This window comes from Eimeria tenella, genomic scaffold (assembly GCF_000499545.2).
Source record: "Eimeria tenella Houghton genomic scaffold, Eth_scaff19, whole genome shotgun sequence".
Taxonomy (NCBI): domain Eukaryota; phylum Apicomplexa; class Conoidasida; order Eucoccidiorida; family Eimeriidae; genus Eimeria; species Eimeria tenella.
This window is the reverse complement of record NW_013541739.1, coordinates 7,603-22,438: the sequence shown is the minus strand read 5'-3', so window position 1 is coordinate 22,438 and position 14,836 is coordinate 7,603. Positions and strand designations below refer to the sequence as shown.

The 14,836-nt window shown below is 49.4% G+C and overlaps 4 protein-coding genes across 4 annotated transcripts in view; 3 read left to right on the top strand and 1 right to left on the bottom strand.

Annotated features, from left to right (window-relative positions):
• The window catches only part of ETH_00007700 (uncharacterized protein), a gene marked incomplete at both ends in the record, with an annotated part of 8,459 nt that extends 5,595 nt beyond the window's left edge, over positions 1 to 2,864 (top strand). Inside the window, 4 exons of the mRNA XM_013374023.1 lie at positions 349 to 386; positions 1,331 to 1,398; positions 1,700 to 1,731; positions 2,678 to 2,864. Of these exons, the coding sequence (XP_013229477.1) occupies positions 349 to 386; positions 1,331 to 1,398; positions 1,700 to 1,731; positions 2,678 to 2,864 (325 nt within the window). The remainder of the gene's footprint in view (positions 1 to 348; positions 387 to 1,330; positions 1,399 to 1,699; positions 1,732 to 2,677) is intronic.
• An 876-nt stretch (positions 2,865 to 3,740) lies between these two features.
• On the top strand, positions 3,741 to 5,645 carry ETH_00007695 (zinc finger MYND domain-containing protein, putative; the record flags this gene model as incomplete). Its single annotated transcript, XM_013374022.1, has 6 exons — positions 3,741 to 4,007; positions 4,204 to 4,327; positions 4,701 to 4,821; positions 4,974 to 5,041; positions 5,309 to 5,346; positions 5,541 to 5,645. 6 exons carry the CDS (start codon positions 3,741 to 3,743, stop codon positions 5,643 to 5,645), a joined length of 723 nt encoding a protein of 240 aa, XP_013229476.1.
• A 1,099-nt stretch (positions 5,646 to 6,744) lies between these two features.
• ETH_00007690 (uncharacterized protein) lies at positions 6,745 to 8,683 on the bottom strand (the record flags this gene model as incomplete). The annotated part of the gene is made up of 4 exons (XM_013374021.1): positions 6,745 to 6,808; positions 7,052 to 7,384; positions 7,827 to 7,926; positions 8,521 to 8,683. 4 exons carry the CDS (start codon positions 8,681 to 8,683, stop codon positions 6,745 to 6,747), a joined length of 660 nt encoding a protein of 219 aa, XP_013229475.1.
• Positions 8,684 to 9,590: 907 nt separating this feature from the next.
• ETH_00007685 (Whole genome shotgun assembly, reference scaffold old set, scaffold scaffold_9, related) lies at positions 9,591 to 13,536 on the top strand (the record flags this gene model as incomplete). The annotated part of the gene is made up of 10 exons (XM_013374020.1): positions 9,591 to 9,662; positions 9,922 to 9,978; positions 10,236 to 10,308; positions 10,625 to 10,718; positions 10,798 to 11,410; positions 11,663 to 11,731; positions 11,932 to 12,054; positions 12,662 to 12,733; positions 13,010 to 13,198; positions 13,459 to 13,536. The coding sequence occupies 10 exons, from the start codon at positions 9,591 to 9,593 to the stop codon at positions 13,534 to 13,536; spliced, it is 1,440 nt and encodes a 479-aa protein (XP_013229474.1).
• Positions 13,537 to 14,836: the final 1,300 nt, after the last annotated feature.

The window sequence follows — 14,836 nt, the reverse complement described above, 5'->3', positions numbered from 1 at the left end:
TATTATTGTTTGCTTTTTGTTTCTATTCTTTCCACCAAGCCAGGCTTCAGCAGCAGCAGCAGCAGCAGCAGCTGCAGCTGATTGAGCCTGGCTTGTTGGTGAGAATAGAAACAAAAAGCAAACAATAATAATTAAATAATAAACAATTAATAGTTTTTAATTCAAAATAATAATTTGCCCGGCATCTGAGGTGTACGTACACCCCAACTTGCACAGGCCGTCGGCGCCCCACACTTGCTGCTGGATGTGTCTTTTAGGTGAGAAGCGCTGCAGCAGCAAAAAGGAACTGAGACCACTGCTGCTGCTGCTGCTGCTGCTGCAGCTGCTTCGTGGTTGCTGCTGCTGCAGACACGAGGATGCTGCAGAAGAAACTCCTGGAGCTCTCGGTGCGGCCAATTCCCACTTCAAAACAAACCCCACAAACTCACACCCTCCTTGCTGCTGCTGCTGCTGCTGCTGCTGCTGCTGCTGCTGCTGCTGCAGATGCACACGAGGCGCTGCTTGGTTGTTGCGGTGGGCCTTTCTGCCGCTGCTGTTCTTCCGCTGAGTGTCTGGAGCCAATCTTTAGAAAGGCAAGAAAAGGAAATTTGATTTTAATTCTTTCTTAATCTTTTAAAAAGATTTGATTAATTCATTTAACGAGTAGAATTAATTAATTAATTAATTAAACAAATGGAATTAATTGATTAATTAATTAAACAAATGGATTTAATTAATTTTTGTTTTATTTCAATTTCAAACTCCGCCAGAATGGAAGTCGACGTTCTCTGCTGCCACTCCTTTGCTGCTGCAGGTACTGCTGAAGTCTTTGCAAACAAAAGAAGACAAATAAATGAATAAATAAATAAATAAATAAATAAATAATAAAACAATAAATACATTTAATGTAAATAAGTAAATAAATCAGAAAGGGCTTTTAAGTTCTGTCTTTGCAGCGGCTCTTCTCCTGGCTCTGCTCCAGCGGCTTCAAGGTAATTGTTTCAGTTTTTCGGATTTTCTTTTTTGCATGCAGCATTTGTTTTCATCTTCCGAGCTTTATTTTGCATTTTTAAATGTTTATTTTATTTTTTGGATTATTTTATTCTTTGAAATATTCCATTATTCAACTTTTTCGACCTGAAATTCACTTTGCATGCAGAAACCGCCTTCCCCGCCCCGCTGCCCATAACTTACTTGGCCTATCACCAGCTGCTTCAGTGAGAAAACGAAAAATGCAATAAAATACAATAAAAAAGAATTATTTGAATTTAAAATTGAAATAAATCTTTTGTGAATTATAATTCACCAAAACGAATCCGCAGACAGCCCGGCATGTGCGCGTACACCGCAGGTGTCTGTACAGCGCACTTGAAAGCCACCCAGAAGCTGCAGCCGCTCGACTGGCTCTGTGAAGGCTCAGTGAGTCACTTTTGTTTAAATTGAAATAATAAAATGAATTAAATTAATTTAAATTCATTTTGAAAATGAAACAACGAAGAAGGTCCATTTCTTCTCCACCCAAAGCGCCTCCGCGCAGCCGCGGCCAGACCACTGGCTCGCTCGCCGGCGCAGCCAGAATTAAGGGCTTAATCCCGCTCAATTTCTTTGAAATAAAAATAAATATAAAACAATTTGATAAAATTAACTTAAAAATAATTAAAACGATTAAAAAACAGAATTAAATTCACCTTATGCGAACGAGAAATTTTGTGGCCTGCAGAGGCTGAGCACGGCAGCGGCGAAGTACGCGAGGTGGGAAACGCATGCATGCTTTTATTTATTTCATTTCAACTATTTGTTTTCCCTTTATTTCGTTTTAAATCTATTTTTATTCATTTCTTTTTCTTTATTTCATTTTATTTTCCTCCAGAGAAAACCTCCACATCGAGGCCCCCCTCATCTCCCACTGGCGATTCCCATCCGCAGCCAAACAGGCTGCAGAGGCGGAGCCCCAGCAGCAACAGCAGCAGCAGCAGCAGCAACAGCAGCAGCAACAGCAGCAGCAGCAGCAAATTAGCTGAGCGTTGCGAGCTTTCGCCTGACGCTTTTTGTTTCTTTGTTAGTGTGTCTCTTCTTTAAACCTTTCAAATAAAATATGAGAAATCATATTATTTAATAATATTAAATAATATTAAATAATATTTAATAATATTTGATAATATTTGACATTTATATTTCTCTAAATATTAAATAATATGTATTTTAAATTTAATAGAAGTGGGGGCAGCAAAAAAAGAAAGTAAATAGTGACTGAGACAAAAAGGAATAAAAGCAAAAAGTTTATTATTGCAGTTCGTTCACACGCCCCCGCCTCCTCCAAACCCTAAACCCTAAACCCTAAACCCTAAACCCTAAAGACAAAGCAGTCAGCTGTATTTGTCTTTGCTGCTTTCATCATTTGATCCTGAAGAAAAGACAAAAACAGAAACACAAAAGAGGTTTTCTTTCCTCCCCCTTTCCTCCAGCCCTTTCGACTTCCGAGGGTTTAGGGTTTAGGGTTTAGGGTTTGTCTGACCCCGCTCCTTTTCCTGTGCGTCTAAAAGCCTCATTGTCCTAAACGCATGCAAAAGAAGACAAAAATAAATTAAATTTAAACTAAATTAAACTCTTTCAATAAAATTAAATTCTTTTGATAAAATTAAATTCTTTTGCAAACACCCGGCAGCACTTGAGCCTCTCGGGTGTATGTACACCTCAGCACACAGAAGAACGCCCCAAACGAAAAGCCCCTCGCTCAGCCGCAGCAGCAGCAAGAACAGCAGCAGCAGCAGCAAGAACAGCAGCAGCAGCAGCAAGAACAGCAGCAGCAGCAGCAGCAGGGGGGCGGCGCACCAGTTGAAGACGGCGAGGAAGGCGAGCAGCAGCAGCAAAAAGCCCGCAACTAAATTGAAAACAAAAGAATCTTCAAAAGCCAAATAAAACAAATAAAGACACAGCAGCAGCAAAACTATGCTGCTCATATTCACCACCTGCAGCACTTTCCCCCGACCACTTCCCAGCGCCAAGTCCAGCGCTTCGCTCAAACCCAGGGGGCCCCCCTCGGGGGGCCCCCCAGGGGCCCCCCCAGGGGGCCCCCCGGGGGGCCCCCCCGGGGGCCCCTTGGGGGGCCCCTCTGGGGGGCCCCCTGCTGGGTCTTGGTGTCTGCTGCGCTGCATGAGAAGGGGGAAAGGGTTTGTTTTGCTGCTGCTTTGGAGGGCCAAAGAAGTGGAGGGAAAAGCTGTTTGCTGCTGCGGTGGGGGCCCTGCTGGGGCTGTTCGGGTGTACGTACACCCGGTTTCAAGCCTGGAACCGAAGCCTGCGGGGAAAGCCGTCAGGTCATTTTAAATGAATTAAAAGAATTCAAATTCTTGTTGGAATAAAACAGGACAAAGAGAACAAGTGAAATGAGCAGTGGGGTACTGGGGGGGCCCCCAGGGGCCCCCCGGGTACCTCAGGGGCCTCGCTTGCATGCAGCCCCCAGTTTGCGGGTTTGTTCTTCTGTTTTTCCCTTCAGAGTCTCGAAAAGAGTAAAGTTTTATATTTGAAAGACAAATTTAATTCAATTTAAAAAAAACTGCAGTTTCGTTGGGTGCTTCGGGTGTGGCTGGCGGTGTTGCTGGGGTGTATGTACACCTGGCGTGTGCGCGCGCGCAGTCTGCGGCGGCTGCCTCCGGTTCATTTTTGTTCGTTTTCTGGGATTTTTCGTCTTTTTTCTCTTTGAAAGTGGAGAAATAAGTTTTAATTTTCTTTTATTTGTTCATTTTTTGAATTAACTCCGCAGAATGTCGCTGGACGAGGTGGAACACGCGGAATTCAAGTTTCTGCTGATTCCGTACGACATCGACAAGCCCGTGCAGGAGCTGATCTTCAAGGGAAAAGAAGCTTCTTTTCGAGATCTTTTGAAAACTCATTTAAATAATGAAAAAATTAATTGTTTAAATAAAAAAAACTTCGACAACTTCCGCCAAGAACTCAAAAAGAAGGCCGAGGGAAAGATCGACGACCAGGGCCTCGAGCGAGTCCTCCAGGGCTCCTCCCAGAACTACCAGGTAACTCCTGCTGCTGCTGCTGCTGCTGCTGCTGCTACTGCTGTTATTGTTTTCGTTGCTGTTGCTGCTGCTGGTGCGCCGCGGGGATTTCAGTTGGAGCCGCGGCTCTTGCTGCTGCTGCTGCGCCGCCCCCGCGCGCCCCCGCCAAACCCTAATCCCTAAACCCTAAACCCTAAACCCTGCTGCTGCTGCGCAGATAATCCCGCTGACGCTGCCGACGAAGGCCAACAATTTTAAAGGAATTAATGCTTACATCGACAGCGTCGGAAGAATTAAAGACATTCCCAAGAACGCCAGAGCTTCCCGCATCTGCTCCACAGGTGCTGCGGTGTATGTACACCTGCTGCTGCTGCTGCTGCTGCTGGTGTTTGTACACCTGCTGCTGCTGCTGCTGCGGCGGCGCCGGTGGACGCGCTGTTACAGCTTCGTCGCCGCAGCGCGGCTTCTTTTGCTGCTGCTGCTGTGCCCTCTGCTGCTGCTGCTGTGCGCTCTGCTGCTGCTGCTGTGCACCTAAGAATTGCTGCTGCTTCTGCTGCTCCTGCAAATCTATGAAGTGCTGCTGCTGCTGCTGCTGCTGCAGACCCGTGGGCTGCTGCTGCAACTGCTGCCACTTGCTCTAGCGGGCTCCAAGCCTCACCCCAGCTGCCGCTGCTGCTGCTGCCGCTGCTGCTGCTGCCGCTGCTGCTGCTGCAGACATTCGAGGCGACTGCTTCTTGTCTCTGGTTTATGACGATGAAGAAAAGTTTGAAAGACAAAATTTGACTTTGAAGGATTTCGAAGAACTTATGAAAAACCCCCCAGAGGCCACGGGCAGGTAACAAAATAAATAAATAAATAAATAAATAAATAAATAAACAATAAACAAATAAATAAATAATAATAAACAATAAATAAATAAATAAATAATGATAAGTAATTGAATGGCAAAGTTGTTGGTTTGCTGCTGCTGCTCATTTGCTGCTGCAGATGGAGCGAGACACAGGCAACGATGCAGCTGCTGCAGCAGCAGTCCGGGGCCGCCAAGCCTGAGGAGGGTGCGCGCAGCAGCAGCAGCAGCAGCAGCAACAGCAGCAGCAGCAGCAACAGCAGCAGCAATTGTAGTAATAGTGCCTTAATTCAAAAGTAGAATCAGAGGGCCTTCAGCAGCTGCAAAATAATAGTCCCAGAAATGCCAAAAGGACGCAGGCATGCGCAAGCAGCAGCAGCAGCAACAGCAGCAGCAGCAGCAGCAGCAGCAACAGCAGCAGCAGCAGCAGCAGCAGCATTTGGTTTGCGGAGAAGTATTTGCGTTTTGTTTTCAGCGCCGCGGAAGCCGAAGTGCGAAAACTGCGGAAAAGAGGTGGGAGTTTGGGGTGTACGTACAGCTGCTGGGGTGTACAGGCAGCTCCGGGGCCGCGGGCGTCGCCGGAAAGAGCAAATGGACCGGAAAAAAGGAAATAAAAAGCAAAAGAGTGGAAAATAAATAATTAATTTTGCATTTAATTCAAAATGGTGCATTATTTGTTTGTTTTTGCAATTCTTTTGCTTCCGCAGGACCTGCCGCTGAAGAAGTGCAGCAGGTGCAGCAAGTCGTTCTACTGCAGCGTGCAGTGCCAGCGAGAGGACTGGCCGCTGCACAAACGCATTTGTTCAATTTAATTATTTATTTATTTATTTATTTATTTCCATTTGAGTTCAAAGACTCAACACGGGGCAACGGGCGCAGCTGTAGGGGAAGTGGATCTGCTGCTGCTGCTGCTGCTGCAGCAGCAGCAACTGTCGCAGCAGCAGCTGCAGCAGTAACAGCAGCAGCTGCAGCGTGAACTGCAGCAGCAGCGGCAACTGCTGCAGCAGCAGCTGCAGCAGGAACAGCAGCAGCGGCAACTGTTGCAGTAGCAGCTGCAGCAGGGACTGCAGCAGCAGCGGCAACTGTTGCAGCAGCAGCTGCAGCAGGAACTGCAGCAGCAGCAGGAACTGTTGCAGCAGCAGCAGGAACTTCTGCAGCAGCAGCTGCAGCTGCAACTGCAGCAGCAGCAGGAACTGTTGCAGCAGCTGCTGCGGACTATTAATTTGAATTAATTACTATTTGGTGTTATCAGCCCAAGTCCAGTTCTTTCAAAGAAAGAAAATACAAGAGTCCAGCTGGCAGCAAACAAACGGATCTGCTGTTGCTGTTGCTGCTGCTGTTGCTGCTGCTGCTGCTGTTGCTGCTGCTGGGTCTAGTTATAGCGGCAACAGCTCCACCAGCCGCAGCGCCAGCGACTTCAGCGACCGCTGCTGAGGCAGCTGCAGCAGCAACACCACCAGCAGCAAAGCTAGCAGCAAGAGCAGCGGCTGCTGCTGCTGTTGCTGCTGCTGCTGCTGCGTGTTGGAAGCTAGGAAGAGAAGCAGAGAAAGCGCTCGACTACAACAGACCACCAGGTATCCGAGCTTAAGTAACGAATCGCAACAATGCTGCTGCTGCTGCTGCTGCTGCAGCTGCTGCTGCTGCTGCTGCCGCTGCTGCTGCAGCTGCTGCTGCTGCAGCTGCTGCTGCTGCTGCTGCCGCTGCTGCTGCTGCTGCTGCTGAAGCTGCTGCTGAAGCTGCTGCTGCTGCTGCTGCTGCTGCTGCTGCTGGGAGCCATTAGGGGCCCGCTGGCTCCGTCTTTTGCTGAGGGTTTATTTTGACTTTTGCCTTTTAATTAAATATTTAAAAAGTCTTTTTCAATTCTTTTCTTTTCATTGTTTTCAAAAACCATTTTGCTCCTCCCAGTGCTGCTTAGCTGTTGTTGCCTGCTGCAGCAAAAGCAGCTTGCTGCTGCAGACTCGCGGGGGAGTTCACGCTGCAGAACAAACAGCAAAACAATTAAAGGTAAATAAACTAGAAAGAAGCAGCAGCAGCAGCAGCAAAAGGAGACATTAAACAGTAGCAGCAGCAGCAGCAAGGGGAGAAATTAAACAGTAGCAGCAACAGCAGCGAAATGAGAAGTTAAACAGTAGCAGCAGCAGCGGCAGCGGCAGCCGAAGCAGCAGCAGCAATTGAAGCAGCAGCAGCAGCAGCAGCAGCAGCAAAAGCACTAGCTCACCCCAACAGCGCCTGCAGCTGCGTCTTGAAGAGAAGCATGCTGAGCATGAAGACAGCAGAAGTGCTGCAGAGGGGGGGCCCTGGTGCAGCAGCAGCAGCAGCTGCTGCTGCAGCTGCGGGGTCTGCTGCTGCAGCGGGGTCTGCTGCTGCTGCTGCTGCTGCGGGGTCTGCTGCTGCTGCACTGGAGTGCTGAAACATCGAAAGGGGAAAGAAAAGAGGAAATGGACTTATTGCTCCTGGAGATCCTCCGAAGTAAGAATGAACAGCAGGCATCAGCAGCAGCAGCAGCAAACCAATGCCCATGTACCCTTTTTGCTTCAGCGCGTTCATCGCCCTGCAGCAGCAGCAGCAGCAGCAGCAGCAGCAGCGGGGACAGCCGCAGGCGTGAGAAGAACGGGAAAGAGGCAAATGAAGAGCAGCACTCAAAAGAATAACAAAGAACTTCAAAAGAAAATGAAGATAAAATAAAATAAAATAAAATAAAATAAAAAATAAATTGCGAGGCGAAGGAGAAGCAAGACACTCGGATAAGCACAGGGCGCAGCAAGAGCAGCAGCAGCAGCTGCTGCTGCTGCTGCTGCAGCAGCAGCAGCACCGCAGCAGCAGAGGAAGCAGGCTGAAGCTGGCGAAAAGTGGGTTTAAATGGGTCGAATAAAAACGGGATAAAAGGAGAATAAACGAGAAATGAAAAGAAGCAAATAAAAGAATTAAAAAGAATCAAAAAGAATCAAAAAGGAATAAAAAGAATTTAAAAAATTAAAAATAAAAACTCGAACTTTGTCTTCTTTTGAATTTTCGTCTGCAGCGCTGTGGCCGCCCGCCCCGCCCGCCCCGCGTAGCGGCCCTCAGCGCCTGCTGCGCATTCTCCCTCAATTGCTGCAGCAGCAGCAGCAGCAGCAGCAAATAAATAAACGAATAAATGAATAGATAAATAGATAATGATTGTTATTTATTAATGGCAGGGGGGGGAGAGAAAAGAGGATTCGAAAGCGCCTTGTTCCAGCTGCTGGGGAGGCATGCTCCCCCCAGCAGCAGCAGCAGCAGCAGCAGCAGCAGCAAATAGCAGCAGCAGCAGCAAAGGGAGCAGCAGCGGCAAATAGCACCAGCAGCGGCAGCCGCAGCGCCTGAATTAGTAGCAGCAGCAACAACAGCAAAAAGCCGCAGCAGCAACAGCGAAACCGCAGCAGCGGAAGCAGCAGCAAACAAACAGCAGCAGCAGGCACGAAAACACCACCAGCAGCAGCACGAGCAGCAGCAGCAACACTCCCAGCAACAGCAGCAACAGCACACAGAGCAACAGCAGCAGCATCTTCAGCAATCAGCACCCCCATCACCACCGGCAGCAGCAGCAGCAGCAGCAGGCCCGCAATTGGCAGCAGCAACAGCAGCAGCAGGCCCGAAATCGGCAGCAGCAGCAGCAGCAGCAGGCCCGAAATTGGCAGCAGCAGCAGCAGCAGCAGCAGGGCGCACCGTAGAACTCCCTCCAGAGTTTGCTGCTTTCGTCTCGGAGCTTTTTGAATTCTTCTTTTGAATAAACCAAAAAGTAGCAAATTGTTTCTCCCAAGCCCGCCATCAAGCAGCCAGTGAGCACCAGCAGCAAAGTGGTGCCCGGCGAAGGCAAAGGATCCTCCATCCTGCTGCTGCTGCTGCAGTTGCTGCTGCTGCTGCTGTTGCTGCTGCTGCTGCTGGGTTGCGTGGTGTTGCGGGAGGGAGGGAGGCGCTCGGCGTGTAGCGCCTGCGGCTCTGGTGGGGGGACAGCTGCTGCTGCTGCTGCTGCAGACGCTGCTGCTGCTGCTGCTGCTGCTGCTGCTGCTGCTGCTGTTGCTGCTGCTGCTGCGACGGCAACAGCAGCAGCAGGGGTGGAAGAAAAGCCAGGGGAGCTTCGCAAAGGCCCGGAATCTCTTAAGAAAGAAATTAATAAAAAAGAAAAATGAAAAGAAAAAGAAAACCCCGAAGTAGACTCAGGTGTACGTACACCTCAAAGCCAACGAGAGCAGCTGTGTCAGTTGTGGACGCTGCTGTGTATAGGCAGCTCCTGCAGCAGCAAGCCAAAAGGAAAGATTTTGAATTAATTAACACTTAAATAAAGTAGAAAATGGTAAAAGACATTTGAATAATTAAAGCAGCAGCAGCAGCAGCAGCAACGAGGCTGCAGCTGCTGCAGCAGCAGCAGCCGCCGCAGCAGCAGCAGCGGCTGCTGCTGCTGCCCCTGCATGCGGGGCCCTGCTGCTCTCGAAACCTTTTCCTGCAGCTTTTAAATTGTTATTTATTTACTTTAGGGACTTTTATATAATCCTTTTGGCTAGGCTGGCAGCTGCCGCTACTGCTGCCGCTGTTGCTGCTGCCGCTGCGGCCGCTACTGTTGCTGCTGCCGCTGCAGCAGCAAACCAGCATTTAGGGATAGAAGCAGCAGCAGCTGCTGCAGCCGCAAAACCAGCAACACTAAAATCAGGGATTGCAGCAGCTCTTCTACAGAAGCAGCAGCAGCAGCAACAGCCACAGCAGCACCAGCAGCAGCAGCAGCAGCAGTAGCAGCAGTAATGTCGCTCGTTGCTGCAGCCCCAAGAGGGGCCGATTCAACAGCTATCGCACCGGCGAAGCAAGAACAGGATGTATGCCAACCCCAAACCCTAAACCCTAAACCCTAAACCCTAAACCCTTCTCAGCAGCAATTCAAAACCCTAGGCTTGGGCCTGAAGCAAACCCTAGTGCTGCTGCCAAACTCCAAAGCCTCAGGCTTCACCCTAAACCCTAAACCCTAAACCCTCGGTAAACCCTAACGCCGAAGTCCTAGTCTTGGGGGCCTGGGGTTTAGGGTTTAGGGTTTAGGGTTTAGATTCAAAGTTAGGGCTTAGGGTTTTTCTGCTGCAGGCTATAGAGAGGACTTCAAACCTCGAGGCCCCGACGCTTCGCCTCACTGGGCACACAGTAAGTAAACAGCAGCAGCAGCAGCAGCAGCAACAGCAGCAGCAGCCGTTGCTGCTGCTGCTGTTGCTGCTGCTTCGATCCCGTTGCTGCTGCAAGCCGCCATGCCGCCCCATCCCTGCTGCTGCTGCTGCTGCTCTCTGTGCAGCTCGATTCCCGCTGCTGCTGCCGCTGCAGCTCTCCCTGCAGCTTTACTCCCGCTGCTGCTGCTGCTACTGCTGCTGCTGCTGCTGCTGCTGCTGCTGCTGCTGCTGCTGCAGGGGGAGTTGTATGCTGTTCGCTTTTCTGCTGACGGCCGAAATGTGGCAACAGCTGGAGCGGATAGAACTGTCTGTGAGAAATAAATAATAAACTAAATAAATAGATAAATAAATAAATAATATATAATAAATAATAATAAATAAATAAATAAATAAACAAATAAATAAATAAATAAAAATAAATGAAATAATAATTAGTTAATTTGCTTTTGGTTGCTGCTGCTGCTGCTGCTGCTGCTGGCAGCAACTTATCTGTTTTGAAACCGTTTTTTCTGGTGTAAAAGCGCCGTTAACGAAGCAGCAAACAAACAACTAATTAATTAAACAATTAAACAATTATTTATTTATTTATTTATTTATTTATTTATTTATTTGTTTGTTTGTTTTAGTGATTTATAATGTCTACGGAGAGCCCCGCAGCTGGGTGCAGCTGCGGGGCCACAAAAGCGCCATTCTCGACTTGGCCTGGAACGACGACAGCACGTGAGCCAAACCCTAAACCCTAAACCCTAAACCCTAAACCCTAAACCCTAGGCCCCAGGCCCTAGGCCCTGAGCTGCAGGCGAGGCGGGCGCGGAGGGCCTGGGCGTGGGGGCTTGGTGGCTGCAGCAGCAGCTGCTGCGCTGCGGCAGCAGCAGCAGCGCGGGCTTCGCCGCTGCAGCAGCAGCAGCAGCAGCAGCAGCAGGGGCGTGTTGCGCAGGCGTCTGTACACCGCAAGTGCGGACGAAAGTCTGGCCATTTGGGACTTGGAAACTGGAGAAAGAATTCGGAAATTAAAAGGACATTTGTCAGTTGTGAATGCAATAAGTGTTTTTGGATTGCGGACAACTTCTCCAGTTCCGGTGTACGGACACGCTGCTGCTGCTGCTGCTGCAGCGGGCGCCGCCCCAGCAGCAGCAGCAGCAGCAGCAGCAGCAGCAGCAGCAGCAGACGCCGCCCCCGCGCTCCGCGACGCCGCCGAACCCGACCCCGACGCCCGCCCCCCCCCCAGCAGCAGCAGCAGCAGCAGCAGCAGCAGCAGCAGCAGCAGCAGCAGCAAAAGCTACTTCTTCTCCACAGGCAGCAGCAGCTACAGCACGAAGCAGCTGCTGGCTTCTGGGGGCGATGATGGCACTGCGAGGGTTTGGGACTTGAGGGTTCGCAAGTGCGTCCTCAAGGCCCAGCACCACTACCAGGTAAACCCTAAACCCTAAACCCTAAGCCCTAAACCCTAAACCCTAGGAATCGCCAAACCGCGAACCCTGGAAAACCCTAAACCCTAAACCCTAGAAAGCCCTGGGCGCTAAACCCTAGACATCCCTAAACTGCTCTTCAGGGGGAAGAGAAGGACGGCAGGAGAGGCTGGTGTCTTGCGGAAAGCTGGAGTTTAGGGTTTAGGGTTTAGGGTTTAGGGTTTAGGGTTTAGGGTTTGGGGTTTGTGGTGGCAGATTCTGTCTGTGGCGCTGGACGGCGTGGGGTGCCGCGTGTTTGCGGGGTCTCTGGACAACACAATCCAAGTAGGGTTCAGGGTTTAGGGTTTAGGGTTTAGGGTTTAGGGTTTAGGGTTTGGGGGCGTATCTCCGCGAGTTTGGGGAGTTGGGAGCTGGTTTTTTGCGGGACGCGGGTCTGGGAGAGCGCTTTGGAGGTTGGAAACGGAAAGAGCAGCTTTTGAAATGCATTTTGCAAAAAAAAGATCTCCAAAACTCCTTTTTTTCAGGAATTTGACCTCCGCAGCGGCATGCGCCCCTCCGCCGTCCTCGAGGGCCACCTCGACTCCGTCACTGGGCTGGACATACACCCCGACGGCACCCACCTGCTCAGCAACGGCATGGACCACACGGTGCTGCTGCTGCTGCTGCTGCTGCTGCTGCTGCTGCTGCTGCTGCTGCTGCTGCTGCTGCTGCTGCTGCTGCTGCTGCTGCTGCTGCTGCTGCTGCTGCTGCTGCTGCTGCCGCTGCTGCTGCTGTGCTACAGTGCTGCAGTGCTGCAGTGCTGCTGCGGAAGTGATGCTGCGATGCTGCTGCAGTGCTGCTGCGGAAGCGGTGCCGCAGTGCTGCTGCGGAAGGGATGCTGCAACGCTGCTGCTGCAGTGCTGCTGCTGCTGCTGCAATGCTGCTGATGCGGTGCTGTTGGTGCTGCTGATGCGGCAGTGCTGCTGCTGCAGTGCTGTTGCTGTTGTTGTTGCTGTTGCTTTTCCGTTATTCTGTTGTTGCCGCTGCTGCTCTTGGTGCTACTGGTGCTGCTATTGCTGCTGCTGCGTCTGCTGCTCTTGTCGCTGTCGCTGCTCTTGTTGCTGCTGCTGCTGTTTCTGTTCTTGTTGCTGCCGCTGCTGTTTTTTCTGATGCTGCTATCGCTGCTATTGCTGCTGAATGTGCTGCTGCGGTCATCGCTTGTGGAATGCTGCTCTTGCTGTGCTGCTGCTGCTGCTGCTGCTGCTGCTGCTGTAGGTTCGTTTATGGGATGTGCAGCCTTTTCTGGCGGGGCAGAAGAGACAAAAGGCAGTTCTGAGAGGGGCCATGGTGCGCTTGCTGCTGCTGCTCTTGCTGCTGCAGCATTTGCTGCTGCTGCTTCTGCTCTTGCTGCTGCAATTTTTCGCTGCTGCTATTCGTGTTCTGTTGCTGCTGGTGCATTTGCAGCTGCAGTTGTTCATGCTGCTGCGGCAATTGCTGCTGCAGCTGTGGGTGATGCAGTTGCTGTTGGGATCGCTTCACTTGCTGCTGCTGCCACACTTGCTGTTTGCTGCTGCTGCTGCTGCTGCACTTGCTGCTGCTGCTGCTGCTGCTGCTGTGCCTCAGCACAACTTTGAGAAGCAGCTGCTACGGGTGCACTTTAGCTGCGACGGCAGCTACGCCGTTGCAGGCTCTTCAGACCGCTGCGTTTGCATTTGGGATTTGGAGACAATTGGCAGCAGCAACAGCAGCAGCAGCAGCAGCACGAAGCAGCTGATTTATCGCCTGCCAGGCCACACAGGATCGGTTAACGATGTAAGGGTTGCTGCTGCTGCTGCTGCTGCTGCTGTTACTGGCGTTGCTGCGTTACTTCTGCGCGGCTACTGCTGCTGCTATTGCTGCTGCAACTACTACTGCTGCGTTGCTGCTGCTGCTGCTGCTGCTGCATCTTGGGCTTTTATTTTAGCGGCTTCTTCGCATTTTAGAGTTTTAATTGGATTAAAGGATTTAATTCAAATAATTAAATTAAATTAATTAAATTAAATTAAATTAAAATAAATTGCGCTCTGAATTAGGCTCATCTGCACCCGCTGGAGCCCATTGTGGCTTCGGCCAGCTCTGACAAGACCTGCCTCATGGGGGAGCTTTCTTAGCAGCTTTTTGGGATTTTTGGAATTAAATTCTTCAATTATTTGTCAAATTGAAGAATTAAAAGTAATTAAATCTTCAATTGCTTTTATTTCCACTTAGTTTCGCGTTTGCTGCTGCTTTCCCGCTGCTGCTGCTGCGCGCCGCTGCTGCTGCTGCGCGCCGCTGCTGCTGCTGCGCTTCGCGCACTCGCGCGAGCTGCTGCTGCTGCTGGGGAATTAAAACAAAGGATTAATAAGGAATAAATAATAAATAAATATTATTTATTGTTTATTTGTTTGTTTATTTTAAATCGCAAGTTATAAATGAATGCAAGTGGACCGCACTGCGCGTTTCGTAAGCCACCCATGCCCCAGGTGTCTGTACACCTGCAGCAGCAGCAGCAGCAGCAACAGCAGCAGCGGCAGCAGCTGCTGCTGCTGCTGCTTCCTATACTGCTTTTTCTTTTGAATTGCTTGTGTCTTTTTGCTGTTATAAAAAAGATAAAAGATATTTATTTGCATTTAATTGGATTTCTTTTGTTCTTTTGTTTCTTTCTTTTTCTCTTTTCCATCTTTTCGGCTTTCCGCAAAAAAAGTAAAAAATAAAAATTTATTTTCTGAAGAAGCAGCAAAAAGGCATTTGTGGCATTCCGAGACAATTCAGAATAAAAATAAAAACAAAAATAAAGACAAATAAAATAAAGGAAAATGATAATTAAAATAAATAATAAATAAACAATTTAAATTTCCATCTGCTGCATTTATTCGAATTGTTTCGACAATGAAAAGAAATAAAATAAAATAAAATTAATTTTTAATCTTATATTTACTGCCAGTAAAAAAAAATTAAAAAAATTAAGTTTAATTTCATTTTTGCTGCTTTTTTTTACTGCTCCCAGTGTATGTACAGCTCTGCTTCTCCCTTCCTCGAATTAAATTTTCTTTTTTCCTCAACTACTAATTTGCTTCCAATTCTTTTTCATTTAAAAGCAGCAGCAGCAGCAGCAGCAGCAGAAGTGCAGCTAGAGAGCAGCTGGGGGCCCCCAGGAGGGCACAGGGGGCCCCCAAAGAGGGTGTGGGGCCCCACAGCAGAATTGGGGGCCCCTTTAGAATTAAATCCCCTAACTTTGCTGCGGGGGCCCCCCAGGGGGCCCCCAAAGGGGCCCCTCAGCAGCAAAAAGGGTCTTTTAGAAGTTATTAGAGTAGTTTTGTTATTTATTTTTAGACTTTTTGACTTCTAATAAATGCGAATATATTTAACTTTCAATAAATGCAAGTGTACCTTTTTGGGGGCCCTAAACAATCAAGTTTAGGGGGGCCCGCC